This window comes from Babylonia areolata, chromosome 21 (genome assembly GCF_041734735.1).
Source record: "Babylonia areolata isolate BAREFJ2019XMU chromosome 21, ASM4173473v1, whole genome shotgun sequence".
In the NCBI taxonomy this organism is placed as follows: domain Eukaryota; kingdom Metazoa; phylum Mollusca; class Gastropoda; order Neogastropoda; family Buccinidae; genus Babylonia; species Babylonia areolata.
Window position 1 is genome coordinate 15,259,683 of NC_134896.1, and position 18,811 is coordinate 15,278,493.

Sequence of the window (18,811 nt, forward strand, 5' to 3'; positions counted from 1 at the left end):
GTGTCAGGGTGCAAAAAGATAATTAATTTTGCTAACATGTTTTTGCAGGTTATTCCTGTCCATACCTGGTCTGCTACGCAGAGAATTCCACCTTTGTGTTCAATGTGGTCACAGCAGAGTGGTTACAGACAATGTGTTTAAAAAGGGTGAGAAGATTTCAGCATCAGAAGAAGGGACTAGGGTTATTGTTTGTAGGGAGGGGTCTTTTTTGGCGGAAGTTTTTGACAACTTTTGTTTATATGACTTACTTGACTTAATCTTTTGGACTTCTTGAAGAGCAAAAATGCTTAGAATAATGTTTGTTTAATGTTTGAAATGAAAAAAAAAATCAAGTACTTTGGATAGTTAGCTTTGACTGTGTGTTTGGTGAGTTCATATGCTTGAGTGTATGTTAAAGTTTCAGTGATTTCATAGACTTTGTGATTATTTACTTTGTTTGCATATTTGGAGAGCCAATCAACTCCGAGAATACAGATCTTGTGATGTGCCTTTATAAGTCTTGTAGGCGTGGAACTCTCCAGAGGTCTATTTAACAGGTTTATTCATTGTCACTGTTTCGGTCTTCTGGATGATTGCTTAATAGAAATTAGTCATGGTTTTGTTTGTGGTATGCTGTTTGTTTATATAAGTTTAAGTTGTCCTATCATTAAAGTGATATGTTTTAATGTGTCCATGTGTACATGCATGTGGAGAGTAAATGAAAAACAACTCCTGTTCTCCCTTTCCAGACCAAGCCTCTGTGCAAGGATGGATCATTGTGTCTCCTGAGTTCCTTTGACACTCAACATATCATTTACCTGAAGAACCTCCGTTCAGGTAAAGTGCTTTCACCTGACTTCTGTAAGAATAAAGATACTTCTGTAAGATTTCAGGCTACTTATTGGTAACCCTTTGATACATTGAATCTTTTTCTCTTTTCTCTTCTTTTTTTCTGGCTCTCTTGTCAGAGTAAAAGTGTAATAACCTTGGTTTTTTTTGTGTGTGTATTTGTGTGTTTGTGTGTGTGTGTGTGTATGTGTGCGTGCGTGTGTGTGTGTCTGTGTCTGTGTGTCAGTGTGTTTGTGTGTTTAAAACATTTCCAGTTAAAATGAAAATAAACTGTTGTGAAGAGCATAGGAAGTAGTAAACCTTCCTTACGTCATTTTGCTTTCATTTTTGTCTCTCGTATGTAAATAGAGTCTGTGTAAAACACTAATATGTGTTTGTGTGTGTGTGTGTGTGTGTGTGTGTGTGTGTGTGTGTGTGTGTGTGTATCTATAGTAAACTTGAACAAATTAATTTTCTCAGGAAAGGCTTTGTTTGTCAACACCAAATTTGGATGAATCATAGCTGCTTTTGCAGCAGTCTGTTTTCAGACACTGGTCATTAGATTTGAAGATCGATGATTGCAGTAAGTGTCTTTCCTGTAACCATGGTGACCATGGTATGTGCAGATGAGGACCAGCTGGCTGTGGCAGAGATTTTCCGTAGCAAAAGTAGTCGCAACAAACGACGGTTTTCATTCAAGACCCGAGAAGATGAACGTTCCAGTACCAAGTGAGTGGTTTGAGTTCTGCTTCAAAAGCATGCTGCTTTTATTGTTTTGCAGAATAATGAACAAGTGGATTTTCATCAGGCTAGTTTTGATATATTTGTATCCAGAAATTAATTTGTGTATGAGAAACAGCTTGGATTGTTAACTAATGTCTTCATGCTGGCATGTAGTATCTTGTTTTTTCTTGTGAAAATACTGTCTTGACACTCCTAGTTAGAAGATAACAAAATTCTGAATGCACAGATCAGTATGAAAACTGCTGAAGAGTATCTGTCATTGCTTTACATTAAAAAAAAAACCCAAAAAAACACACAAATGTCATGTGTGTTCATGTGCGTCATTATCATGTAAATTGTTACCAGGTTAAATCTTATCAAAAAGAAATTTTTATTTTTGTGTCGTGTTGGTCTTTCCCGCTTTCTTTTACTTGGCTGGTTGATAGGTTGTTTGGTTGGTGTTTGGTTGGTTCTTTACTCAACTTGTGAGAAAGTGTATGAGAAAGAGATTGATAATGATTGAATTGTCCTTTGTCACCCTGCGTGTGCATGATACACCACCTGCCTTGCTGTGTTTGTGATGAACACATTCACAGACAGATCCCCCTTGTCACTTGGTGCTTAGCTTTGAGCTGCATCAGCTCTGTTTGAAACTCATGTGCGTTGCTTTTTAAACTGGATATTGAAAGGTGATTTTAATTAAGTGTGTGTGTGCATGTGGGTGTGCACGCACGCCTGTGCATGTGTATGTATGCATAGGTGAGTGTGAGCAAGTGTTTGAGGTTGTGTATGTGTGTGAAGGCATGAGATTTTTCCGACTATAGTCGGATTTCCGACCGAAAATTGGCTCCAGAGGCCATTTTTGACATTCACGAAATTTGTTGAGAAAATCGGAGGGGTGGAGGGGAGGGTGAGGTTTTTTCCGACCCACGAAGGTTGCACGAACGTTGTCCGACCGATCGAGAAAACAGACCCACAGCGTTTGCTAAAATACCCCATGTTTGGATAAGCAAACCAATTGAGAATAAGTGTTCCGTTGCTCCTCTGTCATCATTCAGCTTATCTGTAGTCGGTCGGAATTAAAAACTCGCTCGCGGGCTTCTCGACTTGCAAAGATGCATGATTTCGTCGATCGTCTTCAGTTATTGACAAAATGAGAAAACTCACTAAGGATTAGAGGATTTTTGCAGCAGAGATCAATAAAGAAGTGAATAATAAGTGGAACTGGGTCTGGCAAGATGAGATTGTGAAAACAGAAGTGAAGAATAAAAAAAAATAACTTCACGGATAGGCGACGTTATTCGCAAATTTGGTGTCATATACTGTACCATGTCAAACTGAAAATTGACACCGCGGGCAAGGCCAAGTGCGATTGGTGTCAGATCTACCAATCAGATTGTATGGGTGCAACTCTTCAGTCTAGGCACGGAAATCTGTTTTCACATTTGCATTAAAAACGGATCGTCCGATTTCTAGAAGAAAAAAGAAAGAAAGAAAAAGCCGATGGGCTGTTGTATATCGTTTACCGATGATCTGCCAAAAATGAAAATGGAATGCTCTTTCCAAAGCGTTGTTTGTTGACCCCTTGAGAGGTGATCCAGTGACTTGTCAGAGCACCAAAATCGAAGTCCAAAAGTTTCATAACGCACTGTGAAAAGCACGCACGCGCGGACATGCACACACATGCCTTCGATCACACACACACACACACACACATAAACTTGCGCGCACGCACAGATACATCAGTGCGGGCGATCTCCATCCCTGTCAAGCCACAAGGGCCGTGGGTACATGTGCTTGACCTCTGTTCATTCAGCAGAAGCTGCCAACGTTTGCCACTGTATGCACAAGTAACATTCAGTGTTGCGATTGAAACAGAAACTTTGTAGCAACTTATTGACTTCAGTGCCTTTTCTGACACAGCCAACCTTCTGTAGTACAAACAGTTCATGGCAAGAGTCCGTGTATTTATATTCGAGACCTATAGCCGGCCAGATTACCGAAGTTACACACGCATGCACAGACACAGAGCTGAATTGAATGCGCGTGCACACACACACACACACACACACTTTGAAAACAAAAACAAAAGCACATGAATGCATTCACATATACACATACTTTGTTTCTTATTTTATCTCTCTCTCCTTCACACTTGCACATGTGCACACATAATATTATGAACACTCACACAATCACACAGAGTTTAATAATATGCACATGCGCGTGCACACTCACACACACACTCTCTCTCTTTCAAGCACACACACACAGAGATTGAAAACACACACACACACACACACACACACACACACACACACACTCACACACACACACACACACACACACACACACACACACACACAGAATTGTATTTAAAGCAATGCACATATATGCACACATACAAACTTGCACTTTTTCCTCCCACCTTCCCCCCTCTCTTTCTGTCTCTTTGTCCCTCTCTCCCTCTTTGTCTCTCTCTCTCTCTCTTTCTTGCTTATACAGTTGTATTGAAAACACACACACACACACACACACACACACACACACACACACACACACACACACACAGAGGGATCTATTGAATTTGAAAGCAGTGCATACACATGCACAAATACAACTTGCATTCTTTCCTCCTACCATCTCCCCTCTTTTTCTGTCTGCCTCCCTCTCTGTCTCTCTCTTGTTTACACACAGTTGAATTGAAACCACACATACACACACGTGTGCACACTGATGCTTGCTCACTGTCTCTCTCTCTTTCTTTCTCCACTGAACATGCGCGCGCACACACACACACAAACACACACACACACACACACACAGAGTCCATGCTGGGGAACTCTCAGCGGATCCGGATCCGCTATTTTCAGCAGAAGAGCAGTTGATTTCAGAGGGAAAAAAAGTCACTCCCCAACCCCTGACCCCCTCCTGCAGACTTCACTTTCATGATTTGCTAAGGTACCCCTCCCCTCCCTCTTGAGTCTCCTGCCAATGCTGAGGGAAGGGGGGGGGGGGGGGGTATGAATCCACTGTCAATGACTGTGGCAATTTTGGCATTGAGCCAAGACACTGATGGCTAGCTCCAGTTGAGAATCCTTGACTGCTGAAAGTGATATAACCAGTCACAGACCCACCCCCTCCTCCCTCCAGTCATTCCACTTCCCCCATTCTTTCCTCAACCAACACACATGTGTAAGTGGAACAGAGAGGACAGCTGAAGAGACCAGATGGTCAGTTATACTGGTACAGTGCAAACTTGTGTGCTAAGAACATTTTCCTTGAAAACACACACACACACACACACACTCACTCTTTCCTCCCATGTCCAGCCCGACCCCTATTCTCAATCTCTTTGTCTGTCTGTCTGTCTCTCTTTCTCACATACACAGAGTTAATTGAAACCACACACACACACACACATACACATTCACACGAGACACGATTTTGAAAATCATGCCCCCAAGGCTGACTTTACAGGTTTGGAAGCAAAAACACTTCAGTTTAGGAAGAATTGGACTGATTTTTTGTCTTCTGTGGGTTGGAATACCTCAGCAGCATTGGTGGCCCATACGTGCAGATTTTATGGTTTGAAATTGAGAAAAACCTTCAGCTTCAGGGGCGTTGCCCCATGGACCCCCACTGGGGGCCTTCTGCGGCCCCCAGGCCCCCACCTTCCAGACTCAATCACAATTTCCCAATCTCATGCCTGGTGTGTGTGTGTGTGTGTGTGTGTGTGTGTGTATGTATGTATGCTTGTACACACATAATGCATGTGTGTGTTGAGTGCATACTTGCAGGCATGTGTAAGTATGTGTGCACATGTGTGCATGTATGTGCATGTGTATACATGACTTAGTTTGTGTGTTTGAATGTGTGTGCATGTTAAAAAGATATTTTACCAGTTCCATCAGTCATGTGTATGAGTGTGTGTGTGTTTCACCAACATCTGACAATTTCTTTAGGTTGGTTGTGCTGTTAAGCCCAGCAGAAGCATGGTTTTCATACTGTCATGGTGTTAACCCTTTACTGATACATGTTGTAATGTGGTGTTACAACAATCAACATGATGCTGCCCATGCTGGAACCACTTGCTGCAGGAACTGTGTCTGTCATCAGTCTAGGAATTAAAAGTCACAGAATCACCATTTTCCACACTGTTATTCATTATTTCATCTGTCTTGGAATATAAAGGAAACAGAATTGTTTACCTTTCTGATGATCAAAAGTGTCATTTTGACAAAGCGGAGAAAATCACAGCTGGTCCAGTTCTTGAAAAGTCTGCAAACGAAAGGAAGCGAAATTTATTATGTTGCAGTGCAGTATGGTATAGTTAAGCTTAAATCAGAACTGTTTGGACTGATGAGTGAGAAGTGCCAGGTTGAGATCTGAACAGATGCTAGCAGTGGAAACCAAGTAATCCAACATGATGCATTGCGTACCTACCTCAGGCCTGACAGACGCAGTCGAGAAATCTCGGGGCCCTTATCATTCAGCCATGTAGCCCATGTAGGACCTGATCAAATTATGCCCACTGTGCCTGCCGGTGGACCGTAAGCCTGTTTTGAGTTTTCCTGCCTCCTTACCAAAACATGTACCCTGTAGTGTTGTACCCGCTTTCGCCTTTTTTCTTTACTACCCTACCCATTTTGGATACAAAGCTTTGCCTTGTAGTTCTGTTTCAGCTTGTGTTTTTTTTTGTTGTTTTTTTGTGATCCTGTTTGTTGTTGTTGGGATTCAAAACATAGCATATTTGCTGGTACATGTGTATGTGATGTGTGTATTCTCTTGTTTTGGGAGAGCAGTGATGTTCAGGGACGCATCATAAGAACATCACGTAGGCTTTGGGTACTGGTGTACTCCTCCTGTCATGCTCCTGTTGTTTCTGTGAAATAATTGTTACTTCAGCTCTTAAAAATAGAATGCGCTTTTTAATGATGACAGTAATATAGTAATCATAAAAATAGTAATAGTAATAATAATAATAATATAATTATGATGATGATAATATCTTTATTATTAATGCTAATGATGTTGCTTATATTAATATTAATAATAATAATAATAATAGTAACAATAATTGTAGTATAAACTTTTAGAACCCTAATTCATGACAAAAAATTAATCATAAAGAGAATAATGAATTAAACTGACACACTTTATAGTGAAGATTAACATTGGTAAAGTGACAAATTTGACACCTGCAAATTAGCTTCTATCTCTCACTTCCCTAACACAAGCACACCCACTTTCCCGGTCTCTTTCCCAGTGTGAGCATTTGCGTAAATGTCAGAGGAACATAGCAGCTGTGCCAACACTGAAATCAGCTGTGGGCGAAAAGTGGGGCACTAGAAGTTACGTGCCTGTACCACATATTGACAGTGCCTCAGGTTAGAGGCGGGAAAGGGGGCTGGTATTTGGGGATGGTGAGGTGAAACTGTTGTCAGGGAAATCTTACTGGTGACACAGCTGAGAAAGTCACTGGTCACAGGGAAAAAGAAAGTACAGCTGTCAGTCTTATTATTCCCTGGTCCCCTGTGCTGTCAGGGCTTAGTTCCTGCTCACGGTTTCCTTGTTCCATGTTCTGCCTCCTGCTGTGTACACACCATTACAATGTCTTAAAATTAAATATACTCATGAGTTTGGGGCTTGTTGTGGTCGGATATTTATGATTTCTTACTGTCTTGCTCACACTCTTTATCATCTTTTTCGTTATCATATTCCATGTTTTTACAACGAAAAGAAAATAACATGTTTGTATTTACTCGCGTAAAATGCTGCACCACACCACAACACAACACGCGTACAAAAATCTAAGCTACACAAATGAATAACAAGCAGTGATATGTGTTCAACATTGATAAAATATTTCTTCTTTTCTGTTTATGTGTGAAAGAAAAATCCTGAGAAATGTAGACAGTGTAATGATTGCTGTAGAAATTCCCGTTTTTGCTGGTGTTCACCAAAGCTTTCAGCTCAGTCATGGATTTTTTTGGGTTTTCTTTTGTCTGTTGGTGGCTGACATATGTGAACAAAGTGAGTCTTTGCCATAACCCTGTTTGGGTTGTCTGTGTATGTATGTGTGCATGCATGCGTGTGTGTGCGTGCATGTGTCTAAAACTTTCTCTGGAGTGTGTGAGTGAAAAAAAATGCTTAAAAAAAAGAACCCCCCCAAAAAAAGCACTTTACACACATTTTAATTATAGGGGTGCAAGATTTTTGGATCATGAACATTTTGTTTTGTTGACCTTGAGGCTCTAGGTCTGAAAGATTGTTAACTGATTATCAAAATCAGTGTGGATGTGAAGTGAAAAGCTATTAGCCAGAAAGTCCTTGAATGGTGTTGAATAGCTAAAACTTGAGAAACTGTCTTTTTTGACTTGCAACAGAAACAAAAAATCCAACCACACTCTCCATGATAAGCAGTTAACCAGAATGATGAAATAAGCAGAGAGAAGTTTGGATATTACTGTCACATTCAGTGGTATTTAGACAGGGACAGAGGGATATTGTGACTTCCAGAATGTATGGATGACATGTTTCACCCAGTCCTGCCTTCTGAAGGGTGATCGTCCGTCTCTGTGGTATGAATACTTGTAGTCTCAGGCAGATTCTGATCCTACTGCTGGGGCCGGAATGACATTCATCTGAGCATTCATTGAAGACTGGTGTTTCTTGTTCTTGTTGTTTCAAGATAGCTTTGGTCTTGAAAGGTGTTTGAGACTTGCTGGCTTTTTGGTTGCAGTTAGTGTGAGAAAATAAAAGTACTTATCTATGCAGCCTATTTTCTTACCAGAAATTTCTTAAGAGAACATGTCTGTTTAGAATCAGTGTTCATTTGTCTAAAGACAACTGGTTTTGCCTTTCCATCCATCTTATCTGTTCTTTTTGTGTCAGAAAAAGACAACTGGTTTACCCTTTCCCTCCATCTCAACTGTTCTTTCTATGTCAGATTGATGCATTTCAGAGATGAGATCAGAATCATGAAATAGGGCCCAATTGTTTGTCACTAAATGTCAGTCATGATTGCTCTCAATCTGCCAGTTGTAGTGTTCACTTTTTGCATCAAGTGACACAGGGCAGAATCCTTTCTCAGGTGTGTGAAATGTTCAGCATTCAACACTTGAATAAAGGAATAGAGTGAGAAGCTTGTGAATGCCAGCTAAAGTTTTTGACCTCTTTTTTTTTCTTCAGTTATTTGCATCTTTCAGTTTTATGACTTAACCAATTTATTTGTTGGGTAGGAAGTAGACTGTTTTATTAGTTACAACCAGTTTATTTATAGGAAGTAGATTGTTTCATTGGTTAATCTTGTATCCAGTTTATTTATGTTTTCAAATAGTGAAATTTCTTTCTTTCTTCAGGTGATTGTGATAGCGCCTTTAAAAAAGAAAAAAAAAGAAAAACATGTTCTAGTTTCAGTGTTTGTTCCTGTGATTGCAATAGTATATCATGATATGTACTGTGATTGTAGATGTGTTATTCACTTATTGCATTATCAGATAGGTACTTTGAAGATTTTTGCTTTTGCTTCAATGTAGATGCAGTTGTGCAGCATTGAGTGTTTTGTGTGTTCTGTGTTGTGTAAAAAATGGATTTGTTTGACTTTATGTTTGAAGCGCTGATACTGCTCAGAATTGCTTTAGTATTTTATTAAAGCCAAAGGACCATCACACATGGTCTGTGTATTTAAGCAGTAACATGTGCATGTGTTTGTACACACATACATGTGAGTGTACATGCACACACATGCGTGACACACATGCATTCACACACACACATATACATACTCACTCACTCACTCTCTTTTTTTTCTCATTCTTTCTCTCTCTCTCTTGTATGCTGCAAACCCTTTCTCTCGTGTATTTACGCATATTCCATTCTAAAGAAAAATGTTCTGTTCCTCTAAAATTAGACTAAATTGTCCTTAGTCATTGATAACAATATCATTGCTGGTTTCAATGCTGTACCCATTCATGACATGTTCTTTCATCTGTTCTTTCATCACTGCAAGGAGAGGAGACAAATCCTTAAAGGAGAAAGGATCTGTGTAAGAGCTGTCTAGGAATATGTAGTTCAGGTTGATCCCGGTTTGAGCAACTGCTGCTGGTGTGCAGACCTTTTTAATCATTTTATTTTTTTATTTTTTTATACATTATTTTGTGATGATGACAGTACTGTGATGATTTTGGTAAAATCATGCATGATCCATCTATAACCAGTGTCAGCTGGAAGTCATATGCTTGAACAGGGACATGGTTTGCCAACAGACAGCTTGTTGCTGATACTGGGATTTACCTCTTTTTAAAGTATCTTTTTGTTCATTTATTTTCTAATATTTTGTAATTGTTACACTCAGATTGGGTTTTTTGTGTGTTTTTGTTTGTTGAAAAGTATTGTTGTAGTTGGATGTTTATTTATTTATTTTTTTAATACTACATTGCTTATTTTATAATTTCCTTGTTGCTGTGAGTTTTTACACTTAAAAAATGAAGTATAATTTGTGGGTTTTTTTTTAAGGTTCATGCACCATTTATAGAGTTGGTTTGTTGTCATCTTTATGAAGTTCAATTTCTTTTTAAAATTTCATTGTACCGTTTTGTTACAGAATATTTGTTTATGCACTTTGCAATTTAATTTTTGTTAATTTGTAACTGGTATTAATTGGCAAAATGACATAAGAACAGTGTTGCGGTGGTGTCTATGTATGCGTGAAGTAGCTATTGTCAAATGGACTGTTGTTGACTTCTGAAACAGTGGTAAAAGTCTTCTTCTGGGATGTGGCCTGGGTTTTCACCATCTGGCTCATAGCAGTGAGGACAGAACGCCATTGGCGAGGTGTCGTATTGGTCTACTCATGTCTTCTGACTTCAGAGGGCACCAGCTGTTTGTCAGTCAATCTGGCAGTGATATATTCTGCAGCTGGCAGTTCCATCTCTGCTTATTGCACGGCTAAGCCAGATGACTTGTTCTCTGTTCTCATCCTCAATTTCTGGAAGAAGATAAAGATAGCTGGATTAGTGAGGAAGTATTTGTTACTTCCAGCTCCTTTCTGTACCCTTCCCAAAGAGGGTGTTTCCTTTTCTGGTTGATTCTATGCCTTATTCCCGCCACCCTCCACCCCTATCTCAGAACTGTGGTTGGTGTGATGATGTTATCCCTGATGGTTTACAGTTGTCATCCTATTTTCCTTGTTCCTTTCAGCACTTGCACTAACTTGTCATTTATTTTTCAGTGTTGTTGTTCTTCATATATGTTTAGTCGGCTTGTTTATTTTATTTTTTAAATGTAAAATGTTGATTTCATTGTGATGAAACATTTCAGTACATATTGGGAGGAGAAGTTGTGTTAAATGGCTTGCATGATTTCTCATTGCTGTATCAAAGAAAATTTGTTCAAGAAAGTATCGTATCTTGGGTATCTGCATTTTTTCAAAAAACATTTCACTTGCATGCGTGGCAGGGATGTTTTTTTGATGGTTCCCCTAGTGGGATGAAGGGGGCATGGCATTGCATGGGACTTGAGGCATGTACTTGCCCACACTTTGACAAAGTAATGTGCTGTCTTTCAGACTTTTGCCATACTCTGTTTTCTTGATTTCTCAGTTTAATAGCATACAGTTTAGATGCCATGTAAAGTGTACAATATTTGTTGATAGTAAACATGTAGTGGATTTAGAGTTTGTGAAATAAGCAGTTTACTTATATTATGCATAAAACAACACCTAAAGGAACATAAGAGAAGCATGAAACAAAGAAAAAAGAAAAAAAAAAAAGAAAAAAAAAGAAAAGAAAGGGGGTGGGGGGAGGGTTACATAAATAGTCTTAAATATTTTGTAGCAGGTACAGGCAAGTGATAGTACTAAAGAAAAAGGGTTGGGTTTTTTTGGTTTTTTTACAGTATTGTGTCAGAAACAACAAAATTGAATGATATATAACCTGGCATTGATGGCTGCAGATTTTCAGCCATTGCAGAATGTAACAAGGAAAAAAAACAACAACAAAAAAACAAAAAACAAACAAAAAACCCCAGTAACAACAAAAACAACAACAACAACAAAAAAAGATGCACCATAGCATGTTAAATTGTAAGGGTTAGTGAGACTTAATTCTATTTACTGGTTTTTGCCTTGTTTCAAGACAAGTGAAAATCAAATTAATGGTAACATGTTTTAATTTTTTTTCCCTATAAATTATTTACACTGGGTTACATATTATATAAGTAATCACATTCATTGTTCTTGATATTATGAGTTAAATATGTATGAGTTAAATATGATTTCAGTTTTGATTCATTTCAAGGAAAATTTGGTTTAAGATAGGAAGACGGGAAGAGTCCAGAACTTCACACAGAAATTTGCAAGGCAGACATTTTAATTAGATGCATTTGGTAAAGAGCATGTTTTGTTTGAAAACCAGTTAATATGAAAATTTAAATATATGAAAATCAGTAGTTTAAATGTCTGTTAACTTTGCTTTGCATAGCCATCCATTTTGTACAAATGTTTCTTTGTGTAGAGTGAGTATTGCATGATTTTATTATTTCTAGCTTTGTTTAGGATTTGAGGGCTTCTTGTGTCATGATATCTGCTTCAAGTGTTCAATGTAAAATATTACTCAAGCACACAACAGACGTTTGCACGCGCACATACATTTTTCAGCTATTTTCGTCTGCTATAACAAATAAAAACTGAACTGAGATGGTGATTATGTATGTACAAATGCAAATGTGTGCTGTTGTTAGTATATATTGTGTATTTTGAGAACCAGACTATTGTACAGTGCAGATAAGGTTATTTGTCTTTCAGCGAAAATTGATTTTATAACTAGGTGTATGTGGCATGCTGCTTGTTTTATCATTATCAGATATGCTAATAAATTTTGGTTCTCTCTCACACACATTTACTCAGTTTTTCGCTCTTCTTTCCCCTCCCCTCATCCACCCTTCCCTCATCTCATGCACATGTGTGCATCACACATTATACACACATGCATACACTTGCATACATTCCCCCCCCCCTCTCTCTCTCTCTCACTACCTCCCTCCCTGTTGTCCATCTCATGCACATAATCATGTAACATTGCCATATAATTTAGATTAAAGATTCACTCACTCATTTACACATGGATCAAATGCTATGTTGATCCAAACTTATGCATTGGTTTAATTTTTATGATGGAAAACATAAAAGTAACAACAGTTTCAAAGTACACCTCGCTTCTGTACAGCACTTACCAGTTTAATTTTAGAATATCAGTGGATGTCTCTTTATTTGAAATTAGCCCAAGGAAAAAATGTTAGACAAAAGTTCCTGAATTTTTTTAAAGTGAGTGATTGGGGAAGATACCGTGTTTCCTGATGTGCATGTGCTCATGTTTGTTGTGTCTGTGTACAGAGGTGACAGGAGATCACGGATCATCTCTCCCCCATCCAACTTCAGCCACATTGCTCACATGGGGCCAGACCAGGGCATGCAGGTGCTCATTGACCTGCCCAAGGTAAGCAGCAATGCTTCTGTCTGTCCATTGTCAGCTATCAGGTTCTGTTCAGAATTACATCACTACAACTGTTTTGTCTTATCAGTGGTAGAAAGGAAAACAAAAAATTATGATGCAATTTTTGTGGGAGAAAATGTTTTGTTTTGTGAAATTCTGTGTTGTAAGGTTTAGTGTGGGAGAAGTGCTTTTCTCTTTTTATTCTGTTGTTGTTGTTGTTGTTGTTGTTGTTACAAGAGAAGTGCTTTTGTACTAGGATATAGTTAGAGTAATGAAAAAAAAAAGGGTTTAAAAAAACAGATCATTAGGGGTGAAGTTCACATGAAGAGAAATAGGTTGCCGTTGTGAAGTGGGTTATGTGTGTTCTTTGCATCAGCAACAACAAAAGACGGATGTGGATCAGATGCAGAAAGTGAAGAGCATGTTCCAGCCTCAGCTGAGGTCCATCCATGAGCAGCAGATGAGAGGGGCGCGGCCTAGCAGCTCTCATTTCAATGGTGAGTTGCTGTGAAGATGTGTGACACACCTCTGTATGGGGAATGGCCTGCAGGCACTTGTTGGGGAATGGGGCAGGGGGTGTCCAGCTCAACACACCTCTTTGAAATAACGCTTCAGGTTGTTTTTTGTTTCTTTTTTTTGTTTTTTTTTTGTTTTTGTCTTTTTCTGGCTGTTGTTTCCAGCCTTTTGCGCCAGTTGGTAGCTGTTTGGTTCTATGCACAGCTTTTGCTGATCTGGATTCGCCCACCTCAGCTGCTTGTGAGAAAGAGAGAGACGTTATGGTGTAACCTGTCCCTTCTCTCTTTCCCCATTTTTTATACTTGTAGCCCCTCGCCCCAGTAGTCCAGAAAGACGAAGTAAAAACTCATCCTGGAAAGTTCATTTGTCTGTGTCCTCATGTATGGTTATCCTGGTCCACCTTTCCAACTCCCCCTCACCCCCTCAAAAATATAGCTTGATTATTTACTTATATAAAAATAATAATGAATGATTTAGTTTTCTGTATCTCCCCTCTCCAGATTGTTTTCACTTTCACCTTGGCATTTTCCAATTGATCTGGCAGTGACACAGATTGTTTGAAATAATTATGATTAAAGAAAAAAAATGCTGCTTGTTCACTTAAATCTTTTATAAGCAATAAAAACTCTTGGAACTCGTTCGTAATTGAGTATATATGTGGTTAGATTGGCAAAAGCTTTGTTGGCTTCTTATTTTTGGTTTACCGTTGGCTATTAATGAACATATTATTGCTGACTTTATTGTTTCAGTTAATGTGTGTTTCTTTCTTTGTTTCTTTGATGAATACATTTGAACTTTTCAGCTAATTGTTGTTTTGAGGATGAACACTGTACTCACATTGAAATGCAATGCTTCAGCTTCTTTCAGCCGATGAAATATGTCTTTGATGAAATGTGTGGTGTATGCATCCCTGCAGGCTGATACTTTTAAAGTCTTGGGTAAATGTTGAGAGCATGAAAGGTTTTTCTTTCCTTCTTTGCTGTTAATTCTGTAAGTGCATTTAGGGAACTGGGCAGAGATACCTTTCAAGAATGTTTTGCTTGTAGGGTTGAAGTGAATGAAAACACTACTACCATACTGTTTTTGTAGATTAGTTTACTAAACACTGACAAACGGTTGAGTCCTTCAGCCATTGAAGTACACACAGCAATATTTGTTCACCATCTTTGCATGAATTTCTGAAGGCTACTGCCTTGCTTTTTGTAAAGGAATCTAAAACATTATGAATGTACGAATCTTTGGATGTAAACTCGACTCTATGGTGATATTTTGCAGCGAAAAGAAAGATAAGAAGCACTTCACAAGAACTGTACACGCAAAGTCTGGCTTAAAAAGCACTCACACACACACACACACGCACGCACGCAACAACGCACGCACGCACGCACACGTATAAGACAGACTGGTCATATCAGCTGGCCAGTACGGTGGCAAGGTTTGAGCTGAGCGGGTGATGTTGTTGGTAGGCAGTGCCGGAGGGTGTGGGGAGGGGAGTGGGCGGCCAGGCATGAGTCAGAGCATGGTGCGGTCCTTGCCCCCAGGGCCATCCCCACCTGGGGAAGGGATCGGCCTGGAGAGCCCTGAGGAGCCCACTTTTGAGAAGGACATGACTGCCCAGATCTTTGAGGTGTGTATTTTAAAGGGCATTTGGTTTGGGGGATGCGTGTACTATTTTCTCTGTGCTTCAAGGGAAACATTTAACCTGGTAGAGAAACTGCTTTCTTTCCTTCCTCTTTTTTTTTTTTTTTTTTTTTTTAATCGGTGTAGAACCTGTGCCATAGCCTGTTTCCTGATGTGTTGAACTTCTCTTTCATATCAAATTGAAACTGGAATGATAAAGTCTTTTGATTGTCTATAAAGTAGGGCCTTTAGCTGGTATAGACTTACTGAAATTCACATTGCCTACAGTAGTCTTGGTAATGTTTTGTTTTCCCCATCTGAGTGGAAGAAAGTGGATAGTTTATTTCTTTTCAAAAACTGCACAGTAGTAGTTCTGAGGGGTGATTGTGATCTCTTTGGGGTGAGCATAGAGAGCAGAAAGTAGTTTAAAGGGAAACATCATTGAAACAGTACAGAAGGTAATAACATTTGTGATTGATACTAACTTTAAGTAAAATATAATCTTGATTGCTACTTATTTATTTGACATTGGTTGAATTGCTGCTTATATGTCTTTGAAAATTTATGTCAGTTTAATGAAAAGATCTTTATTAATCATCATGATCTACTGATATGATTTTTCCATTCTTTGATAAGATGAAGTTGTGCCGTTGATGTTGTGGAAGACTCACAGATGTATATGAATATGATGTGTTATGAATTTTGCACTGTCATTTTGAGCAGCAGCAGCAGCTGTGCATGTATTTTTTAAGACTCTTCCAGCAAGGCAAATAATGTTCAGATGGCAAATAATTCTGTGACTTTTAAAGGCTTTCATTTTGACACAAGTATGTAATGATATAATGTTGGTACAAAGTGAACTTGGATTGGCATACTTGGAACAGCACTTGAGAATTTTGCCTTGTTTGGGAGAGCTCTGTTCGAAAATGAACCATTTTGGCTTCTTAATGCTTCTTAGCTTTTCTGAACTAAAATGATGCATCTCTTCCCCATCCCTTTTTGTTTCTGTGGATTTGCAGGCACAAGGTAAAACGTGTCTGTTATACTTGTCTTGTCTTCTCTTCAGTTAGTCTTTAGACACCGCAGAAGATGGGTGAAGGGGATGTCAAAGAAGGGGAAGGGGTGGATGGATGGTGGTGGTGGGTGGATGGTGACTATCATAAATGCAAACATGTGCCAGTGCTTGGGAGGCAGTGGAGGGGGTGGGAGGCTGGGGGTGTAGGGTGGAGTGGAGAAGCATTTCTACTTTATTAGATAAGGTGATGAAAAGTAAACGGGCGTTTTTACTTCATTAGATAGGGGGATGAAAGGTAACGGGGTGTTTTTACTTCATTATAGATAGGGGGTTGAAAGGTAGAGGGGCATATTTACTCATAAAAGATAGGGGGATGAAAGGTATAGGGACGTTTCTACTTTATTAGATAGGGAGATGAAAGGTATAGGGGCATTTCTACTTTATTAGATAGGGAGATGAAAGGTAAAAGAGCGTTTCTACTTTATTAGATAGGGAGATGAAAGGTAAAAGAGCGTTTCTACTTTATTAGATAGGGAGATGAAAGATATAGGGACATTTCTACTTTATTAGATAGGGAGATCAAAGGTAAAAGAGCGTTTCTACTTTATTAGATAGGGGAATGAAAGGTAAAGGGGCGTTTTTACTTCATAATAGATAGGGGGATGAAAGGTATAGGGGCGTTTCTACTTTATTAGATAGGGAGATGAAAGGTAAAGTGGCGTTTCTACTTTATTAGATAGGGAGATGAAAGGTAAAGGGGCGTTTCTACTTTATTAGACAGGGAGATGAAAGGTAAAAGAGCGTTTCTACTTTATTAGATAGGGAGATGAAAGGTATAGGGGCATTTCTACTTTATTAGATAGGGAGATGAAAGGTATAGGGGCGTTTCTACTTTATTAGATAGGGAGATAAAAGGTAAAGGGGCGTTTCTACTTTATTAGACAGGGAGATGAAAGGTAAAAGAGTGTTTCTACTTTATTAGAAGGGAGATGAAAGGTAAAGGGGCGTTTTGCTTCATAATAGATAGGGGGATGAAAGGTAAAGGGTCGCTTTTACTTTATTAGATGGGGGTGAAAAGTAAAGGAGTGTTTCTACTTTTTTAGATAGGGGGATGGAAGGTAAAGGGGCATTTCCACTTAATTTTAGATAGGGGGATGAAAGTTAAAGGGGAATTTCTACTTTATTAGATTAAGGAATTGAAAAAGAAAGAGGCATTTCTGCTTCATTATAGATTGGGAGATAGAGAGGTAAAGGGGTATTTCTGCGTTTTTAGATGGGGAACAAAATGGAAAGTGGCATTTCCACTTCGGTAGATTGGGGGAAAACGGATGAGGGACATTACCACTTATCAAATTTGGGAGAGGGGCGGTGGTAAAAGATGATGATGATGATGTGAATACTTATACAGTGCCTATTCTTGGTCAGAGACCAAGTTCTTAGCGCTTTACAAACATGGAGTAATTTGCACAACAGGCTGCCTACCTGGGTAGAGCCAACTGACAGCTGCCATTTGAATGTTCATCATTCGTTTCCTGTGTCATTCAGTTGGGTTTCAGTCACGCACACATACACACTCATACAGACATGTAACATTTTATGTGCATGACCGTTTTGTTCATTTACCCCACCATGTAGGCAGCCATACTCTGTTTTCAGGGGTGTCCATGTTGGGTATGTTCTTGTTTCCATAACCCACTGAACGCTGAAATGGATTACAGGATCTTTAACATGCGTATTTGATGTTTTACATGCATATACACGTGAAGGGGTTCAGGAAAGAACAGGTCTGCATAATATAAGCTGACCTGGGAGATCAGAAAAAACCTGCACCCTTTGTATGATGGGGGAATAAAAGAGAAAGGGCATTCTATTTCATTAACATTGCTATTTTGCATAGCTCTTATTTCCCAGTCCCCTTTTTCAGGAATTATTTATCTTTCCTTTCTGTGTTTCTCTTCTGCACCCTTTCGTGCGCGTTTTTTTTTTTTTTTTTTTTTTTTCTTTTTTTGTTGTTGTTGTTGCTTAGATTGGAAGTCCCCAAAATGGGGCAGTAAACATTCTTATGAGGAAACACAGGGCAGCATGTGACATAGCCTTGCAAAATGGGAAGAGGAGAAGAGAAATCAGTACTTCACAATAAACGTTAATGTACAGTGAAACAAAATGATACCACAGCTGTTGTGTTCATTTATTGTCATGTACAGTATGTAGATTTACATTGCCCATTGTTAGAGTATATATGTAAATGAATTTCTGCATATTTTTGATAGGTGTCAAGGTGAATTGCATATCAGAGATGACTTTTTAAAAGTGCAGTTCAGCATGTCTGCAGCTGTTCTTCATAGCTTACAGTTACACTCAAACATGCCATAGATAAAAATTACCTGCTGACTGTTTTGGGCCTATTTGTTTCGCAGGGAAGGATATATTTGAGAGAGATCGAGCACAAAACATTCCTCATTGACACAGTAATACTTATTTCACTGTGTTTTTCAAACTAATTATCCAAATGTGAAAAGAGCCACCTGTAGCCACTTGAACAGTTCAGAAAGTTATGAGTTTGTGCACCTATTGTTTTCCTGTATATATGTAGATATTCACTTGCACATGTGCACACATGATTGCATTACATAGA

General features: G+C 38.9%; 1 protein-coding gene across 8 annotated transcripts in view; it reads left to right on the forward strand.

Annotated features, from left to right (window-relative positions):
• LOC143296137 (serine/threonine-protein kinase MRCK alpha-like) overlaps window positions 1–18,811 on the forward strand; it is a 70,436-nt gene that overhangs the window by 38,009 nt on the left and 13,616 nt on the right. For 2 of the 8 annotated variants that reach the window (XM_076607924.1, XM_076607928.1), the window contains exons 36-42: window positions 49–146; window positions 729–816; window positions 1,434–1,536; window positions 5,982–6,083; window positions 12,926–13,028; window positions 13,402–13,522; window positions 15,008–15,168. In XM_076607924.1, coding sequence (XP_076464039.1) covers window positions 49–146; window positions 729–816; window positions 1,434–1,536; window positions 5,982–6,083; window positions 12,926–13,028; window positions 13,402–13,522; window positions 15,008–15,168 — 776 coding nt within the window. Of the gene's footprint in view, window positions 1–48; window positions 147–728; window positions 817–1,433; window positions 1,537–5,981; window positions 6,084–10,287; window positions 10,369–12,925; window positions 13,029–13,401; window positions 13,523–15,007; window positions 15,169–18,811 lie in introns of all 8 variants that reach the window. The other 6 variants (XM_076607926.1, XM_076607930.1, XM_076607932.1 and 3 more) reach the window with 4 other exon arrangements.